At 33.7% G+C, this 20,220-nt stretch overlaps 1 protein-coding gene across 1 annotated transcript; it reads left to right on the top strand.

The window, feature by feature from the left end:
• Window positions 1-319: 319 nt before the first annotated feature.
• Window positions 320-5,508, top strand: LOC123556361 (heat shock 70 kDa protein 12B-like). The gene is made up of 3 exons (XM_053533465.1): window positions 320-536; window positions 811-967; window positions 3,113-5,508. Exons 1-3 carry the CDS (start codon window positions 363-365, stop codon window positions 3,730-3,732), a joined length of 951 nt encoding a protein of 316 aa, XP_053389440.1. The 5' UTR covers window positions 320-362; the 3' UTR covers window positions 3,733-5,508.
• Window positions 5,509-20,220: the final 14,712 nt, after the last annotated feature.

The following is a 20,220-nucleotide window of genomic DNA, read 5'->3' as shown; positions in this document are numbered from 1 at the left end:
AAAGAACAGAGAAACCATTACTCTGTATTAAATTAATTTAACATAATCCCCCTTTTTGTTGTCAGTTTCTCAAACTTTTGAAAGTTAAAGACTACAACTCTACTAGAGAAAAGCTATATGCAGAAAGATGCTGCATATATGCAATCAAAAACTTGCCCAATCTTTACTGTCAAGTTCTCTGAGGAAGTTCCCATCTGCTGAATGAATCCAGTTATAGAAGACGTTAAGCCAACAAAAAGGCTAATCCTCCACGGCTCACATCCAGCCAAATCACACTAGTAAACAGCCATTTCTGAAATATAATATTTGTTTTAAAACAGATAACTCGGTCAGTTGAAATAGAAGACGTCCATGGCAAGAAGATGAAAGCCATTGATGTGTTTGGAGCTGTGATCAAGTACCTTAAGGACCACTTACTTAACCTGTTAAAAACTAGGGGCACGGGAGTCGAGAATAGCAATATCCATTGGGTGTTGACTGTGCCTACTATATGGGACGCCTCCGCCAAACAATTTATAAAAGAAGCTGCTTATAAGGTAAATGGATTTCTAGACAATATTTGTAACAATTTTGAAACTTGTTGGTACATATTCGGTGTAATAGTACATATCAGTATAACCCAGGTTGAAATATAGCATTATGATTTTAAAAAGAATTCTCATTAGCCATAAAATGATGGCGAGCTAGTTTGAAATTTACCTTTTTGTTGAAACTACATGACAAAAGGTTACTGAAAATAACATCACCTGCATATTTTAAAACGTACCTAATGTTTATCAAAGATATATTATTTTCTTTCTGAACATGTAGGCCGACATAGATGGTCGTCTGTTGTCGATAGTGCCAGAACCTGTGGCAGCCAGTTTGTACTGTCAGATGCTTCCTAGAGACAAGATAATTGGGTCGGAAGACGCCAAATCTGCTTTATCTTATCCTGGAACTAAATACATGGTCATTGATTTAGGAGGTATGAATACAATAAGTACCTTTGCTTATAGTTTACTGTAACACAGAGTCAATGTTTAACTTTAATGGTTAGTTATACGCCTGTTTTGTAATACGGGCGTATTGTGTGATGGTACAGGCGTCCGTACTTCTGTCCGTTATTTTACTTGATTACACTCTATTTTTCCAAATGATCTTTTTACAGATTTTTATTAACTTTCACAACAACAATCTTTAGATGTCGTGTTGCGGCCGTAAAAGTCTCCCCGTACTTGGATTTAATGTTGTAATATTTTCTGGTCCTTTGAGAACATGCAGTCCATTCAATGTCAATGTATTAGAATTCTGCCTAAGTTGCTTGAGAGGTGTTGCACTTTTCATTACTTCGCATGAACAGACTGAATCAAACCGTGTCTGCTAGTATTTTACTTGGTTGCATTCTATGCTTCAAAAGGATCGTTTTACAGATTTTTGAAATGTTGCATTTAAGTAGATGGCAATGAGATAATGTGCAGAAAACATCATTCAAGTAGATAGGTCAAAGTTCAAGGTCACAAATGTAGATCAAAGATCAAATTCGACCCTCCTATTATCTTGTCTGGAGCATGACGTAATAATTAGTGGAGGTATTGACTTTAAACTTGGCATTTAAGTAGGTGGCAATGAGATAACGTGCGGAGCACATGAACCAAGTCGGTAATTTAAAGGTCAAGGTCACAACTGAAGCTCAGAGGTCAAATTAGTCCTTTATTTTCCGTGTCTTAAAAACTTAAAAACCATATGGTAGGTGACAATGAGGCGATGTGCAGAGTGCATGAACAAGGTCTGTAGGTTAAAGGTCAAGGTCACGACAAGGTCAAAATTGTATAAGATTTTGTCTCCAGAGCATAACTTGATAATCGTTCAAGGTACTTCAAACTTGGAGCATATTTTGGTGGTGGCACGTTGATTTTAGGAGTGCGACAACCACACTACTCGCCTCCCTCTTTTCCCCTCCCATCTCTACCCTCAAAAATTACTTTTAAAAAATGTGTGCCATAGTACTGTAACGCATGAACCATGTTGATAGGTCAAAGATCAAGGTTACAGGAAGTTCAAACCTGTCCATCATATTTAGTGTCCAGAGCATAATTTAGTAACCATTCAAGGTAATGAGTTGAACTTAGCATGTAGGCAAGTGGCAATGAAACAGTATGCACGTAGTCAGTAGATCAAAGGTAAAGGTCACAATTTTAGTTCAATTTGTCCTTTGTTTTAATGCCCGGAGGACAACTTCAAACGCCAAGAAACAAAATATTACCCTATGTGTTATTTATTCTGTACATGAGAAAATTATTGTAAGGAAGCGTTCTAACTTTTTGCTACGCTGTAATATTCCGAAATGGTATCCCATTGCAAACTCCTCGTCAAAGAGCATGTCAAAATCGCAAGTTTTCAGTGTAAATGCAATTATAGGGCGACAAACTTAGCAAAAACGGATTTCCCTCGTTAGTATACATTTTAGTACTTTGCTGAACTGTATCAATAACTGTAACTATCATTAACTTTACAATATTTTATTTATTCTTAAGAAATTCCCACCAACCCCGAACATCTCGATTTCAACTCGGCCAATATAAGGACAATCATTATGGAAACATTGACCGTTAGGAAACTCAGTTCGTTTGGCGGGCTGACAAATTCGCCTTTTATAAATCTTATGTTTTTGTTAACTTTTCTTTTCTTTAGACGCCAGTTAATAAAATTACTCTAACAATCACCAAAAACATTGTTTTTTCCTGTTTGTCAACACGACTGAATTCTTACTGTTAAATCTCTTTATTATTTATGTACATACATTGAATGTAATACAATACGGTAGATCGAATATGTAATGAATGAGATATTGCAATAGGACATGATTTGACACTACTGTTAAACATAATAAGACAACGTGCATATCTCAGCATTTGGCCAGGCAGTACTCTGTCAGTTCCTTATCTGTTTTATTTACTTGAACATTTATGTATCACTCGACACAGAGGAGACCTAATGCAGAACACAATTTTACGCTATGTCAGATCGAGGTCAATTTTAATTTCTTTGTGATGTGGCCATAAATGAAACATCGGTTGGAGAGGTTAAGCAAGAGTTTTTTTCAAAAGTAATTTTTTGTTTTGAATTGCAGATGACACGGCTGACTTCACAGTGTTTGAACACCAGGTAGACGGTGGTCTCAAGGTACTCCACAAAGACAGCAATGACGCCCTGGGTGGAACCAAGATAGACGAAGAATTCTACGGACTGCTCATTAAAATCATAGGTGGTCCAGTGTATCAAAAATTTGTTGATGAAAATAAATCAGACCATTTAGATTTACAACGAAAACTTGAAACAAAAAAGCTAACAATCACACCTAACTCAAGTGGAAAAATATCAATAAAAGTCCCAGTTGCGATTGCGTGTACGTATAAAGATGAAATGAAACAAGACGTTAAAGAAGCTATAGATGGGTCAACATATAGTGGTAAAATTACCTGGGTTGGAGATATGATGAGGATACAGGCACAAATATTCAAAAACTTGTTTAAACCTTGCACTGATAAAATAGTAACTCACATTAAAGACGTACTGGAACAACCCAATGTTCAAGGGACGAATATATTTTTAATGGTTGGCAGGTTTTCAGAATCGGCCATGGTTCAAGACGCCGTTATGAAAACACTTCCAATGGGCAAGGTCATCATACCAGAAACGGCAGGGCTAGCCGTGATGCAAGGTGCTGTGATATACGGTCATCGTCATTAGATGCATCGTGAATTTAAATACATGAAATATATACAGCCGTTGGCCGCCTATATTTTCTTCTACAAAATAGTATTCCAGACACAAAAACACCCTTTTCATATAAATCTAGACATTAATTTCTTTTTTTCCTTTAAAACTTTAAAGATTCATACTTTCAGTTACCTGTAATGTACTGTGATAATTTCTATTAGCCTGATAAAATTGCAAATTTAAAAATACAAACATACAGTCATGCAACCGCAAAGTATAAACGGAACAATATCTGACGGATTTTCAACTCTTTTTAAGCCAGTGTTTTTTGGTTGAAATATTATTATCATTATTATTTTACCAGATTTATATAGCGCCCTGTTCTTGATAAACACGTTCAAAGGCGCTTTACATATATCAAACGCAGCCACACAGGACGCGAAATTCATCCTAAGCTAGTACAGACACAGAGCGATCTGACCAGAGGGACAGAGTGAGATAAAGCCCCTAGAACAGAAAGAGGGAAGTCATTTTAGATACAGGCCGGTCCGGCTAACTTAGCCTAGCTCTTTGCGAATAAACGTGCCCGGTGTATAGCACCGAAACACGCGAAGCCGTGTTTCCTGGGAAAAACCAGTACATGCTTCTTACTTAGGTGGAAGACGCTCAAGAGCATCTCAGCTGGCTGGCTAGTTACGAATTTTATTACTATGGGCCCCTCAATTAACAACTTTATACACCAGCGCAATTGGCTTGATTTGACAGCAATACACAGGCTAACGAGCCATAAAACCGTGTCCGGTAGTAAAAAATTAGCCCCTGGCATGTTACAGTTAAAAGTTTATCTGTACATGCTTCATTTATCGCTTACTTTTTAAACGCGGTACTTGATTGGGTAGTTTCTACAAATCATGTCATTTTGTATATCAATTTTGAGCAATTTTATACCTGTATCTATAACGTAACGAATGAAGAGAACTAATTTTTTGTTGAATATTCCAGGATATCTTATAATCTTTTTATTGCAAACTGACTTTGGCAGGGAGACGGTAGGATATGTTAAATACTGTTGTATTTATTGAAAGCGAAGCGAGCAGAATTTCATATGAGACTTTAGAATATTTTCCTGGTATTCATTTTCTAAATAAGTGATACCAGACTACTAGTATATAAAAAGTTCATTGTTGGACCTGAAATGCATAAATATCTATTTACTTTTCGAGATATTACACGAGTGTCTTTTAGCACATTCTCTAATCAGCCCCTGTGTCTATTTTTAGAATGACCTGATAAAACCCAGGTTTATGGTTTTAGGATTCGGACAAACATTCAGAGAGATGTGTGTTATTTATATAGACTCAATGAATGTTATGTGATGGTTGAATATTGTTATACACATTATTTTTTCTGTTTAAGCCTTAAATGGATTCAGAACAGAACAGAACAGAACAGAACATATACTTTATTCATTTCAGAAATGAGCCTGAATGGCTCTTATTCTATACAAACACATTTGATAGTATTATACAAGGTCAAAATATATTATTTACACACACAAATACAGTTTAAATTACAGAATGTTAAATTGCAATACATAAACAAAAAATACAACATATCTATCTAATTTGTCAATCATATAAACCAATCTAGTAAATCAGTCTAACGAGGTGAACTATCATACTTTTACCTCATGGTATGATAACAGACACTGACACTAAATTAGAACTAAAATGCTGACATTATGTTCTTACATGAAGCGTAACTGTTCTCATTTTCAACGCCTTTTCAATAAAACTACATAAATTTTTTAAGACTTTGTTATTTTCAGAGCTCAACAGTTCCAACAGTTTAAACATGTTTGGTCTGATAGAATATTTTTTTGGTATATATTCCTTTCTAATATCTTTGTACTTATCACAACGCAGGATAAAATGATATTCATCTTCAATGTCACCGTTATTGCACATCTGACATTTTCTCTCTTGCCTTTCCAGCCTGTTTCTGCCATATCGAGCTGACTCTACTCGTAGACTGTGAGCCGATATTCTTAGTTTTGTTAGCAAATGTCGATGATGTTTGTTCTTGGTAATATTTAGGTATGGAGCGTATCCAAAGTCCGGTTTAAGATACTTATACACTATAGACAATACTTGATTGGAATTAACATTTTCACGCCAATTTTGTAAAAAACTGTCAAATAGTCTTTGTTTAAATTGCAAAATGAAGGATTTGAGTTCAACTGAAAATGGGTTATCCCATACATAACCAAATCCATATCTGCATAACAATAGTTTGACATTTGATGACCAGTTTGTTTTACCTTTATCACAATCTTCAAGAGAGCATGAATATATATATTGTAATATACAATTATCAGTATATAATAATTTGAACCAGTATTTCATAATTCGTATATATCTATTAATATACAGGGGAAATCTTCCCAATTCACCATACACACCTGCATTACTCGCAGAAATTTTAACATTTAGTATACGTTTACAAAAACGCAGATGTACTCTTTCCATTTCCTTTGCCTTAATCATACCCCAGACTTCACACGAATAGTTTAATATTGAGCTAACAAAAGAATCAAATAACTGTAAATAAGTTCTCGGAGAAAAATCAAAATATTTAATATTATTTAATAACATATTCATAGCCTTAAGTGCTTTGCCTACAAGCATTTGTTGATTACAGTTAAAAGAACCTGTGTGACTAAATACAACGCCTAAATAGTTAAACTGGTTAACAACTTCTAATCTCATACCATTATAATAGAAATGTTCATTTTCTTTCAAACGACCTCTTTTGCGAAATACCACAACTTTTGTCTTTTCTGTATTAACACTCAGACCCCACATGTCACAGTAATGTTTTAATGTATCTAGATTGCTTTGCAGTTTTTCCGGGGTTTCAGCTAACAATGCCATGTCATCTGCATAGAGTAATACAATTAATGTAATGTCTATGATTGTTAAACCAGAATCATTCTTTGATTGTAAAAACAGCTCCAAGTCCTCGACAAATAAAGAATATAGCAAAGGAGAACACACATCACCCTGTTTCAAGCCTACTGCTATGTTAATAAAGTCAGAGTAATTACCACAATGCCTCACCCTTGATCTCACAATATCGTACATAGATCTTATTATTTTCAACATTTTACCATTAATACCAAGTTTATATAATTTAAACCATAATGCATTCCTGTATATAGAGTCGAAGCACTTTTTCATGTCAATAAAGGAACAATATAACCTTTTTCCATCATTAAGGAAGTGATCGATTAAAGATGATAATGTATATATAGCGTCAACTGTTGATACTCCTTTTCTGAACCCAAATTGAGCGTCTGAAATAACATTATGCTTTTCACACCAACCATTCAGTCTATTATTAATCACAGAAGTAAATAACTTTGCCAAACAACTGGTGAGTGTTATTCCGCGAAAGTTTTCTGCCTTACTTTGATCTCCCTTCTTAAAAATTGGTATGATAATACCTTGCATCCACGCTTTCGGAAAAACACCACTATTGAAAATTAAATTAAATAAGTCTACAATATGGGCAATCAAAATATCCCCCGCTTCTATGAAGTATTCATTTAAAATGTTATCATCACCGGATGATTTATTGCGCTTTAAAGATTTTAAACAGCATTTCACTTCTTCAGCTGTTATTTTCAAGTCTAATTCATCAAAAATTGGATCATTTTCTTGCATCGGTCTTGAACAAAAGTCTTCAGCCTCATCATTTACATTAGTATTCATTTCTTCAGAAATACTTCGGAAATATTCATAGAACTGCGCCAGTGTAATATCTTGTCCTTTTAGCGATTTAGTTTTTGAAAAATATTTCCAGAAATCCTTTGGCTGCTTATGTCTTAAGTTTTCGATTTCTTTCATTTTCTTTCTTTCAAAAACACGCTTCTTTCTATGTACCGTTTTCTTATAGGCCTTTTTACAATTTAAAAAGGACACCCGATTTTCACTCGATTTATTTCGATTAAACGTGTCTAAAGCTATTAAGTACTCATTCTTTTTAACAACACAATCCTGGTCAAACCATTCATTTTTCCTGCAGAGAGATTTTTTATTAAATGCAACTTTTGGCCCATGTATTTTTGTTTTCTTGCAAAATAGTGACATAGCTTCATCATTAACAAGGTTTATAAACTCATCAACACATATATTCACTGTTTCGTTTTCAAGATTTTCCGCTTTTTCAAAAATCGCATTAAAATCTGGTAGCCTCGCAATTAATCTACGTCTGAACTCTGTTTTTTTCGAATCATCCCATTTCACGCGTGAATACTCAGTCTGCGTATTAATATCCTGATCATTGATCGCCCGTGTACCTATTGTAAAAGATAACGGGGAGTGATCCGAGAATTCATTGAATTTCATTATTTCAAAGTTAACTATGCATGAAAAATCACTTTCTCTTGATAGTAAATAGTCAATTACGCTTGAGCCGTTATGCCCACAGAAGGTGTATGACCCAGATCTCTCCAAGCGACCGTTACAAATCCTCATTTCGGTAGATTTGCACAAATCAAGTAAGTTAAGTCCTTGGGTATTAGTAATTTTATCCATTGATGAGCGGCTAAGCGGTAAATCTGGAACATAATTTTCATGATCTGTGAAATTGTTTGTAACATCATACGCAATATAGTCCGGTCTTAGACCTACCCTACCGTTCATGTCTCCTGCTACCAAAACTGAGCCTAATTGTTGAAAGTCTACAATATCAGTCTCCAAGATTTCAAACAGATTGCAGTTAATAACATCATATATAGGCGAACTCTCACATAAAATGTACACTCCACAGATAAATATATCTCTCTCCAATGCAAAAAAAGATTTGTCAAGTTTCAACCATATTATAGTATCAAAATGAGATCTCACAATTTCTATTCCCTCTGTTATAGTGTTTTTATAATACAAGACTATTCCACCACTATTACGCTTAGAATTCCTATTTTGATATTTTCTATAAAAATTAACGCAACTATACCCATTTAAATCTATTGCGCTATTTTTATCACACCATGATTCTAGTAAGAAAATGATATCAAAATTACTCAAGATATCACAAAAATCTTCGGAGTCTGTTTTATCTTTAGACAAACCATGACAGTTCCAGACACATATTTTCAAGTTCCCCTCGTGGATTTCCTATAATTCAGGGACTTTTCCATAGTCGCCATCAGTGTAGACTTTCCCATCTACTATCAAACGGTTGTACTTAATATATGCGGATTTGTGATCATCTCTTGCTTTTTTCATTATAGGGACCAGCTTACGTCGATACGCAACTACTTCCGGTGGATATTGGTCGTGCATGTAAAAGCCCGAGCTCTTTTCAATATTATCTCTGAATGATTTGATAAAGTCTTTGTCTTTGATATCCTTGAAAACGGCTAGAACGTTTCTCTTTTTCCCTGGAGATTTTGCGCCAATTCTCTGCACACGCTCGGGTAGAACATTTTCTACCCGATCAGCAGGTATTTTCAATGTATCCGACATGAATTTCTTGATGTCAGCTTGCAGTAATTCCTTCGTTTCCTCAACATGTTCGGCCATACCTCCAATGATAAGATTATTTATCATTGCTTTTGACTGCAAGTCTGATACATTATTGATTAAGCTTTTAGTGTGTTCTTTCAAAGTGTTCAACTCATCTCGAGCCTTATCAACCTGAAAATCATTCATGTCCACTCTTGCTTCTAAAACGCTGACAACTTCCTTATTTTGTGACACACGTTTGTCCATATCGTTCCATAGCTTGTTCAACTTGTCATCGACCTCTGTGACTTTCTTATCTAACAATTCAAGCTTATCAAGTCTTTTAGACATTTCATCAAATTTTGAAGACATGAATTGCATTATCTGCTCGTTGCTGACCGTTTTGTTGGGAGCCTGCTGGGACAGCGTCTCAATATTTGTATTTGTATTTGTATTTTGGTACATTGGTATAGTATGCGTAACTTGATGATTCATGACTCCATTTAAATTTTGACCACTTATATTAAAAAATTGTTGAGGTGACGTGAAATTCATACCACTGACTGGGGTTTGTGGCAATTGGGACATCATTTTCTGATCTGTTATACTCCCGTTAATCTGATTGTATAAAATTCTATCAGGAGAAAACACACTATTGTCAAAGCAATTTTCGTCATTCAAAAGTTGTGTAAATGGACCGTTATATGGATAATTTTGACAACAACCATTGTTACCGAAATTTACCGCCGGAGGTGTTCCCGTCGTCCTCTGCTCTTTGTTTGGATTTGAATTATCACTGTCACTGCTTTTTTTCCTTTTATCTCCTTTATTTTTCTTTCTTGTCATCACTTACATCGTCTAATATGTCACTTGTTCTCCAACGGTCACATCCATATAAAATTTATATATCCAAGATTTCATAATCCAATGTTATTTGCGAAATTATTTCCCTGACTTTAAACCTGACCACACACATTTGCATTGACCTTGACCTTTCAGACATGTCCTAGAACTCTGTTGACTGAATTACAGAAACAATTACTTTACCTGGTGTTATTATAACATGCAGTAAACTGTTTTCACACCAAATTAGATAATATCTTACTCGTGTTGAAAAATTAGATTGACTATACTGAGAGCTATGACATTAGTTATAATATAACAAATAATAGTTCAGGAAAACTTGATGAATAAAAAATAACATTAAAAATTGGTTTTAACTAAGATTATCATAAAATCAAATCACATATTGTTCTGTATTATCATTGGTGAATGTAAACAACAGATGACACCGGTAGGAAAATAAACCATATTTTATTGATGCCTTAGATTGAAATCTATATCAATAAAAAAGTACATATCAATATGAAAGTTACATAATGTGATCTGTCAGTATAAAACAGTTTTTCATTTTTTTGAGAACCAGAGTTGGGAGATCATGAACAACTGTCTTACTTTGTAAGAACATTTATTTTTTTGTTTAAACTAAAACATAATCAGAGTTATGACATTAGTTAGAATATAACAAATAATAATTCAGGAAAACTTGATGAATATAAAATAACATTAAAAATTGGTTTTAACTAAGATTATCATAAAATCAAATCACATATTGTTCTGTATTATCATTGGTGAATGTAAATAACAGATGACACCGATAGGAAAATAAACCATCTTTTATTGAAGCCTTATATTGAAATCTATATCAATAAAAAAAATACATATTAATATGAAAGTTACATAATGTGATCTGTCAGTATAAAACAGTTTTCTCTTTTACGAGAACCAGAGTTGGGAGATCATGAACAACTGTCTTACTTTGTAAGAAAATTTATTTTTTTGTTTAAACTAAAACATAATCAGTATTTTAGCCAACTCAGTGTGACCAATCCAGATGTTGCGAGTTTGATCTCAGTGACGGAAGTTGAAAATTAATTACTTCAAAACAAAGGTTATTGTTTTTGGTACAAATCGACCAGATAAATATTCGTTTAGTATACACGGCCAACAAATTGAAACAGTTAAAACCTACAAGTACCTTGGAGTGTATTTCTCTTCTTCAGGTAGCTTCCTTTCATGTAGAAAGCACTTAGCTACTCAAGCCAGAAAAGCAATGCACCAGCTCCTGGTAAAAATTAGTAATCTAGCTCTCCCAATTGACCTACAGCTAAAGCTGTTTGATAATACTGTCTTACCCATCTTAACATACGGTTCCGATTTATTTGGTTATGAAAATCTTGATATCATAGAACAGGTACACTGTGACTTTTTAAGGATAATAACAAAATCTAGGAAAAGTACCCCACGTTATATGCATTACGCCGCACTTGGTCGCTACCCCTTAGAAATCGTTATAAAGTCACGTATGGTCAAATTTTGGAGTAAACTAACCCTTACGCCAAACGCATCAAAAATATCCTTTCTCTGCTATAAAAACATGTATCAGTCAACTCACAATTTTAAATGGTTAAAACATATTAAAGCAATACTGGATTCCGCCGGTTATTCGTATGTATGGGTAAACCAGCCATATTTTAATGTAAACGTTCATAAACTTGTAAGGCAGACGCTCATTGACCAGTTCACACAAAACTGGAGGTCAGATCTAGACTCCTCCTCTAAAGGTCAAATTTATAGCCTCTTCAAGGACAATATTATGCTGGAAAGCTACCTCAAGATCCTAATACCAACCCAGCGCTTATCATTATTTCATTTCCGAACTGGCAATCATAGGTTCCCTATTGAGGTTGGAAGATGGTCGCAAAGTCATGTGCCACACAACGAAAGAAGGTGCCCGCTCTGCCCCTCGAATGACCTGGTTGATGAGCTGCATTATCTCCTGATATGTCCGTCCTTTAATGAAGAAAGAAAAAAATATGTACCACTGAAATATTACCGTAGGCCAAATATTATTAAATTTAGAGACCTACTGTCAACTACCGACACGCAGCTCCTGACCAGATTGAGTATTTTTGTAAAAGAATTATTCGCCGGTTCTCAAGAACCTAAATTTTATTTATGACTTAATATTTTTACAGAATTGTTATACTGTTATTGTCATGTAAGCTTCTACTTTATATGTAAAATAATGATGTTTAATTGGTTAAATATGGCCATGAAAAACACAAGTGGCTGATGTAATATTATTAATACATTGTATTTCATTTGAGTCACATCCATTTAGATGAATCATTTTACATAAACGTATAAAATACTGTACATAAAATATAATGTAAATGACCACTCTAGTAAGTACAAGATACTTTACACAAATACGTCACCATTTTGACATATCAAACATAATATGATTTACAATAATTCGGCGAAGTCCCAGTTAAATAGACTAAATATAATGTGAATTAACAATTATTGTTCTCGAAGTATTAAATTCTCTCGTCCATTATTAGCTATAATTATGCAAAAGTATTAACTAACCTTGCAATTAACCTGATTAACCTCATTCCAACAGAGCCACGCGTATTTTGTTTGTAAATTCATTGACGGGTTACTCTAGGTTAGAGTAGCCAGTCAACTGAAACCGCGAAATTGGTCACGTGATGTGTCAATCAATCAGAAAGGCGGGCTACTCAATATTATGCAAATACGGTAAATTGACAATGTATGTTACTAACATTTTGAAATACGAAACACAGCTGTTATTGTTGTTGATTTCTTTTTTTGTTGTTGTATTTACTTTTTGCTATAGATATTATGCTGTCCTCTAGTAGTAGCCTAGTGTTATGATGTAACACTAGTACTTCATTCACTATTCATTTACTTATTCAGCCCAAGATCATATCTCATTTAAAATATTGAACACAGTCTTAAGAAACAAAAAGTTTTTTGAGTTGATTAATGACGATGAGGAATAACAAACTGAAGTTTATTTTGTTCTGATCTGTTTCAAGGAAAGTTCTCTTTTTGCCTACCTGTAACAAAAATTATAAATAGCAGCTGAAAAGTAAATGCACTGACCCATTAATATCTTTAGAAAATTATGTATTACTAAAGGACTTCTTAATTGATTTAACATAGATATTCATTTCTGCTGATTTAAAATGTGTGATCACCATCCCCACATCCACATTGATCTGTATCCACCTTTGTGTACATATATATGTATATTTGTTCACATGTTATTACAAAATGTATATTTTGTAATCTGTGTTTATCAAATAAAAGATCTGTTCTGATCTGTTCTGACAATTTGACTAGAGAGAGTAAATCAGAAATAATTTAATTGCTCTCGATCCAAATTTTGTGGGGAAGTTGTATGACAGTTTACATTACTTCAGAGACTCATGATACATAGCCTAAATAGGACTAAAATGATAATAATGCTGCAACAAACAATAAAGAAAAAAAGAACAAGTAGAATCTGTCAGAACAAATGTTACAAATTTATATATGTAACAAAAATTAAAAACAATATATTTTTCTGCATTTTTTTTTACTATGCATATTCAAGATTATATAAATAATTATGTGTAAAAGTTACTAAATTCAAATTTAATTTTTCGTCTTAAACAAAAGCAGACAATCCATTTATTATCATTAACAAATATCATCTAATAACATCGTGGAAAATAATAGTTTAAAAGTTTGTCCAGCACCTTCACTGGGTACATTTATAAAGTAGCTTAAAATGGGCTATAAAATTACAACCCATTAATTTTTTAAGTCATACTATCGTATATTTATAGATCATGCAGATGTTCTTATTTTAACTGCCCATTTCTCCAATTTTAGCATTTTTTTGCTAAGAATATTGGCAAAAAGTCTCATAAATATGTATACATGATCAATTATTACATGTATATTCCATTCATGATTATATTAAAAGATATGAACAAAATGCGCCAAATATTCAACCATCTCAGTTAATATGCATTTTAGTGCCTTAAATATAAACAAATTTTGCAACACTGGTCAGGTACATCATTTACTGTGAGATAAGAAATTTGCAAATGCAATCCTTACAGTTATTAACTCTATGTGCTATAGAATTCTACTGTCCGAAAATCTCTGAGCCATGCCTGTTTGCTACTAATAATAGGGATGACCGCATTGAGTGTGACGTAGTGATACCTTACCTGTAATCTGAAAATGTGCTAACAACGAGTTTAATAAATTCAAGATGGAAAGACACAACTGTAATATTTTTTTTATCGCATGTAGGCTTTTCCTGCTGAAACACCAACTTTCATCCAAGTAAATTCGACCAACGTTCCCTTTACTTAAAGCGACATAACTTCAAACTATTATTACAGTAGTAGATTTCTAATATACAATATGTGGACAGACTTCTCAGCCTCTGAGTAAGCGTATGAACTGTCATTTACAATACAAAACATTACTAATCCTAGTTTTTCATCAAATGCTGCTCTTCATTTTAATTCTGATAATCATTCGTTAGTTGATTTTCTTACATGCCAACTGATTTTGTTTCTGGTGATTTTCACAGACTTTTAAAAGAAACATATTGGATCCACAAACTTGATACATTGAAATGCCAAAGTGTTTTTATAAATACTTTGAATAGAATACACTGTATTAACATTTGTTATAATATTTATTTTTTGTTAACTGTTATTTTCCACTTTAATACCAAATTTATTTTAAGAAATAATACATCTTAGTTTATGATTTGTCGATGAATAAAGTCATTGTTTTGACTTCAGATGCGAAGGAATTATATCACGAGGGCGCAGCCAGAGCGATTTGATAATACGCATCTGAACGACAATGATTTTTATTAAAGAGCAAATCAATAAATGAGATATATTATTTAGATTTTAACACGTTACAAAGGATTTTAAAGTACACCCTTGACGACATTCATGAAATATTTGTTTGTTATTCCAGCGTGCCGCTACGATGTGATAATTGTGACGTCAAAAAAATGAATTGTTGTCTTCTTTGTTTCATAGAAAAATGAATCGGTCGTGTTAGAATATGGTTTTATTTCAGTCCCACGGCGTCAAACATGTGATAAAGATAGATATGAATAGATCTAGTCTAACTGATAGCTCCAAGTCCCCTATAAAATATATTTGTGACCAAGCGAAAATCAGAGTGTGGGCGGAAGAATAGGTAAATACATTCGATCATTGTGGAATATTTTAATCCCCCGCCACGAGGGGGGGGGGGGGGGGGTGTATAGGAATGGTCTCCGTCCGTCCGTCCGTCCGTCCTTCCGTCCCGTCCGTAACACTTTCGTGTCCGCTCCATATCTCTAAACCCCTTGAAGGATTGTAATGAAACTTGGGTCAAATGATCACCGCATCAAGACAATCTGCAGAATTCATAAGTATAAGTCAGCCATGCCAGTTCAAGGTCAAGCTCACAGCTCAAGGTCAAAGGTTACCCTTTCACTATCCACAGTGGCGGGGGATTTAGCTGTCTTTTAGACTGCCTTGTATGATTTAGAATCTTCCACTATACAATATGGCGATAAGCAATGTCATTTCTCTGGGTAGTCAAACTCGGTTGTGCCATGACTAAACGGTATTTAATACTAACTGATTAAACGGTAGTTGTTTGTATCTTGAGACAACTCCCATTTTTGACCAATGTACTTAATTAGTCTTGTACATATAGATTTACGCCGAAAACGTCTAATACTGATTTTATATTAAGAGCGTTCGAATGCGAACTTGATACCATATCAGTGTGTAGTACGGACCTAACATCACGTGAGAGTTTATACGAATTTGCATCGCATGTGATTATATCGCGTTAGAGTGTAATGCAGACTTGATATCATGTGATTGTGTTATGTAGACTAAATATCACGTGATAGTATACGTGATGAAAATTTAATATCAATGAATATGAAATGCGGACAGTGCGTAATGCGGAACAAGCATGGCGTGCGTGTGTAATGTGGACTTTGCATCATGTATATTTAATGCGGACTTTATATCACGTTATTGTGTAGTGAAAAGTTGATATCATGTTATTTTGTAGTGTGGACTTGATATCACGCGAAAATATAATGCGGACTTTATATCACATGAGTATATAATTCGAACTATTTATCATACGAAAACACATTATCTTCTGATGGCTTTTCTAATTCACGCATTTACTTAAAGATAAATCAGTATGCCAAATTGTTTATGATGCTATTGTAAACAACAAACATTGACTTGTAGCTGATTTGTAAATAGAATACTTTTTCATATTATATAGTTGTATAAAATTAGTGACAGTTTCTAACCTCGAAGACTTATGGAATTGGAATTGCTTCTATCTTAACTGATCATCATTTTTACATTTCATATGATTACTTTATTTATTGATATGGAATAAGCAGACACTGTGCGAAGTCAATTCAAGAATAATTGCAATGAAAGCTAATTAAACGATTCTGCTTTACAGCTGTATAATATAGAAGGCCAAACAACATTCTGAGGGGTACCTCAGATCTTCCTCCACCATCAAAGCTGGAAAGTCGCCATATGACCTATAATTGTGTCGCTGCGACATTAAACCCAACATAAAAATAGAATAAATTAAGTCATAACTGGAGTTTTACAAAAGATGACTCCTATTGTTTTGTGGGTCACTAGGTCAAAGGTCAAGGCCACAGGGACCTGAATTTTGAAAACTATTTCTTCACGGTAACATGATACCCACTTGACCCTGAACCTTCAAACTTGAAAGCATGATTGGGCTTATGAAATATAGGTCCAGTACCTTTTTGGGGTCTCTAGGTCAAAGGTCAATTTGCTGGGACCTGAACCTTGAACATAATTCCTGCATGGTAACTTGAGAGTCACTTGAACCAAAACCTTCAAAATTGATAGCATGATTGTAGATGACCCTATCCTTTTGGGTTGTTTTGGTCAGTAATTTAAAGGTCAATGTCACAGGGGCCTGAACCCTGAAAACGTTTTCAGCTTAATACCTTGACCCAGAACCTTCAAACTTGAAAGCATGATTGGGCTTATGAAGTAGATACTACTGTTTTAGGGGCACTAGGTCATAGCTCAAGGTCCGAGGACCTGAACGTTTAAAACTATTTCTGCATGGTAACTTGAGAACCACTTGACTCAGAACCTTCAAACTTAATAGCATAGCATTATTCGTCTTATGAAGTAGATGACTCAAATCGTTTTAGGGGTTTTTGCTCAGTAATTCAAAGTTCAAGGTCACAGAGTCCTGAACTTTGAAGAAACGGTTTCAGTCCAATTACTTGAGAACCACTTGACACATTATCTTCATAATTGATAGCATGATTGCGCTTATAGATAAGCCCGGTTGATCACGGGACTGAATATAGGACAACCCATTATATTAGACAAACGTGTTTTACAAATAGCTCTTGTTTTAGCTGGTAATTTATCCGTGTTATCCGTTTTGCATTTACATTTCGATAAGACTGATAGGTCTATAGGTCTATAGATGTAGGATAGTGGTGTTAAAACATGTATGGAATTCATGCTAGCCTTTCTTACGTTTCGTTTCCGTAAGATCGGTAGTTTACCTTTAGTTAGTGCTGTTTTGCTTTGTCTATTATATGTAAATATGTTATTGTTTGACTGTACACATTTACCTCAAATGTATTATTTCATCGCAAATGCCTCATCAAGAAAGCATAATGTCATGTTTAACATATATAATTCCGAAATATTTCAATATTCCTTGCACAAATAAATGTGTCTACAAGAAGCTTGATGAAATCTGACATGTTGTAATTGATGAGCGTCGATAAATATTTCCGGTAAAACCAAACAAATCCTAAAACATGTATCATAAAGTTACATTTGAACGGATTTGTAAAAGTTAAAAACATGTTAAAGTAACTATTTTCACGGAATAAAACGGGCCGCATACTAGCTTATTTTACAAAGCTAGGCTTGTGATAACTTTGGTCAAAACAAAAGAAATATTTTGGCAATCAAACAAGCAAGGCCACGTTTTCTGTTAATAAAAAGCTCTCAAACTGTAATGATAACTTTGGTTAAAACAAAACAAAAAGATTTGGTAATCAAACAAGACATCCCATGTTTTCTGTTAATGAAAAAGACTGGCAATTCCTAATGATATTCGTTAAGTTTTAAACTCCATGTCTGTTCTGAATGTATTATATTTATTTGAGGTATATAGTGTAGATGTTCAATTCAAATAGTGTAAGTGTTTTCTCAGCTTATATCAAAGTACACAAAGTTGTATAATATTGCAATGATTTGGTATAGCGACACTGTCTCTGCAAATATTAATGAAAATTGCTTGCTAAGAGTTTTATACTTTGTTGCACAATGCATCTTTCATGCCTTGGTTTGTCAAACATTGGTTGGAGCAGCAACATGTTTTCAACACATTGTTCACTCCATACTTAAACACAACCTTGTTCAAAACAGTTATTCTGCACATATTAGCAGACAGACAGACAGACAGATTTCTTTATTACTACCCAAGTATACATTTACATATACAATATGGGGATTTTCTAATAAAGTTATTCATAACTGTATATATCCAGTAGTAAACATAAAGATAGATGCACAAGTTTAAACAATATCAAATTCAAGCGTTAATGATGTCATACATGATCAAAATTTGATACAGATGGTGGGGGAATTCATATATTTTACTGATCAAATATTCAATGTGTTAAAGTTACATATTAAGGCGTCATTATCAATTATACAGAAAGAAAAAAAAAAGGTTGGTGTTTATTGCAGCTAGATTAAAGATTTTTTAGAAAAGCGTTTGAAATGTTTCATAGTTTGATATTGTTAACGATAATTGTAAGTTTCGATGCATGAAGGATTTTTTTAAGATAGATAGAAGTCTTAGGACTTGTCATCTTTGAAATGAAAACACATAAGAAGATGAATTTCATAATATTTTAAGGTAATTCTGCACGTGTGAAAAAAGGAAGTAATGAGCGTAACTCCATTTATCCGGATAAGAAATAATAAAGCCTAGATCCGGCATATGGAAATGGAAATCAGTTTTTGAATTAATGGCAACCCGTTCGTAAATTTATTAAAAACGGCAACGATATTGTTTTACTATAGATAAAATATGATATTAATCGTTGGACATGTTAAATCATTATACCCTCCCGCCTCCCACACACCCAAAATCTGCTTAAAATGTACGGATCTCTTAAATCATGGGCAAATATCTCAAATACAAGCACTTCAACCTATATATTTCTTTTCGCCATATTAAAGATAAAATGTTTATGTAAGACTGTGAAGTTTGATTAAAATCTACATTGTAGAAACAATGTTCGCAAAAATGTTATCAAAATTGTTATTTTCCCACAGACTCGTTATGAAAACTCAAGCACATGACACTATCTTTTTAATTTGCCGAACTTTCTATGTTAATTTTGAAGTTTTGATAAATCTGGGTTTAAGCTAATTCTACACAATAAAAAATGTTTTGATCCGAACGTGCAGAACTACATTAAAGGTCCATAAGGCTTCATTTTTATCTTAAAACAGATGAAACAGCTTCTCAAATAGATATGCACACTTAAGGATGTACGAGCGTTATTTTCAGGATATCCGCCATTTTGAAAAATGTTTCTTCAAATATTGCTTTCCAACAAAAGTTTTGCCGAAAATTAATGCTAAAGCATTAAAATATGGCTAATAAAGTTGCATTTAAGCAAATTGATTCTGCTTTTTGCGAAAAAAAAATTTTTCACCCTTACTTTTGGCTGGCATTTGCCTAAAATTGACGTAAGTTTTACAACGGGGTAGGGGTAGGTAATTTCAAATATCTATGAAAGTAGATCAGGTTTGGTGTTGATATTTTCCTTACTGATACATATAATGATAAGCTGTAACTGAAATAAAAAATTTCAAGATATCACTTTATTTTATCTAGAAAATATAAATTAAATAAAAAAGAACACAAAATATCAAAATTCACTAGTTTTTGACAGTGTTTTCTTAATAAATCTCTTAGATGCACGGTGACCCCTGCTTTTTTTCTTTCCATTTTAAAGCATTTTTGTGTGTCATTAAGCTGCAAAATATTT

This window comes from Mercenaria mercenaria, unplaced genomic scaffold, assembly GCF_021730395.1.
Source record: "Mercenaria mercenaria strain notata unplaced genomic scaffold, MADL_Memer_1 contig_2796, whole genome shotgun sequence".
NCBI lineage: Eukaryota > Metazoa > Mollusca > Bivalvia > Venerida > Veneridae > Mercenaria > Mercenaria mercenaria.
Note: the sequence above shows the minus strand (reverse complement) of the source record. Positions and strands in the feature narration are given on the sequence as shown.

Bases quoted from the DNA above. Each gene is read 5' to 3' on its own strand.
- LOC123556361 (XM_053533465.1), top strand. From the start codon at position 363: ATGAAAGCCATTGATGTGTTTGGAGCTGTGATCAAGTACCTTAAGGAC. The intron at 537-810 runs GTAAATGGATTT...CTGAACATGTAG, and splicing joins TAAAAGAAGCTGCTTATAAG to GCCGACATAGATGGTCGTCT. The intron at 968-3,112 runs GTATGAATACAA...TTTGAATTGCAG, and splicing joins CATGGTCATTGATTTAGGAG to ATGACACGGCTGACTTCACA.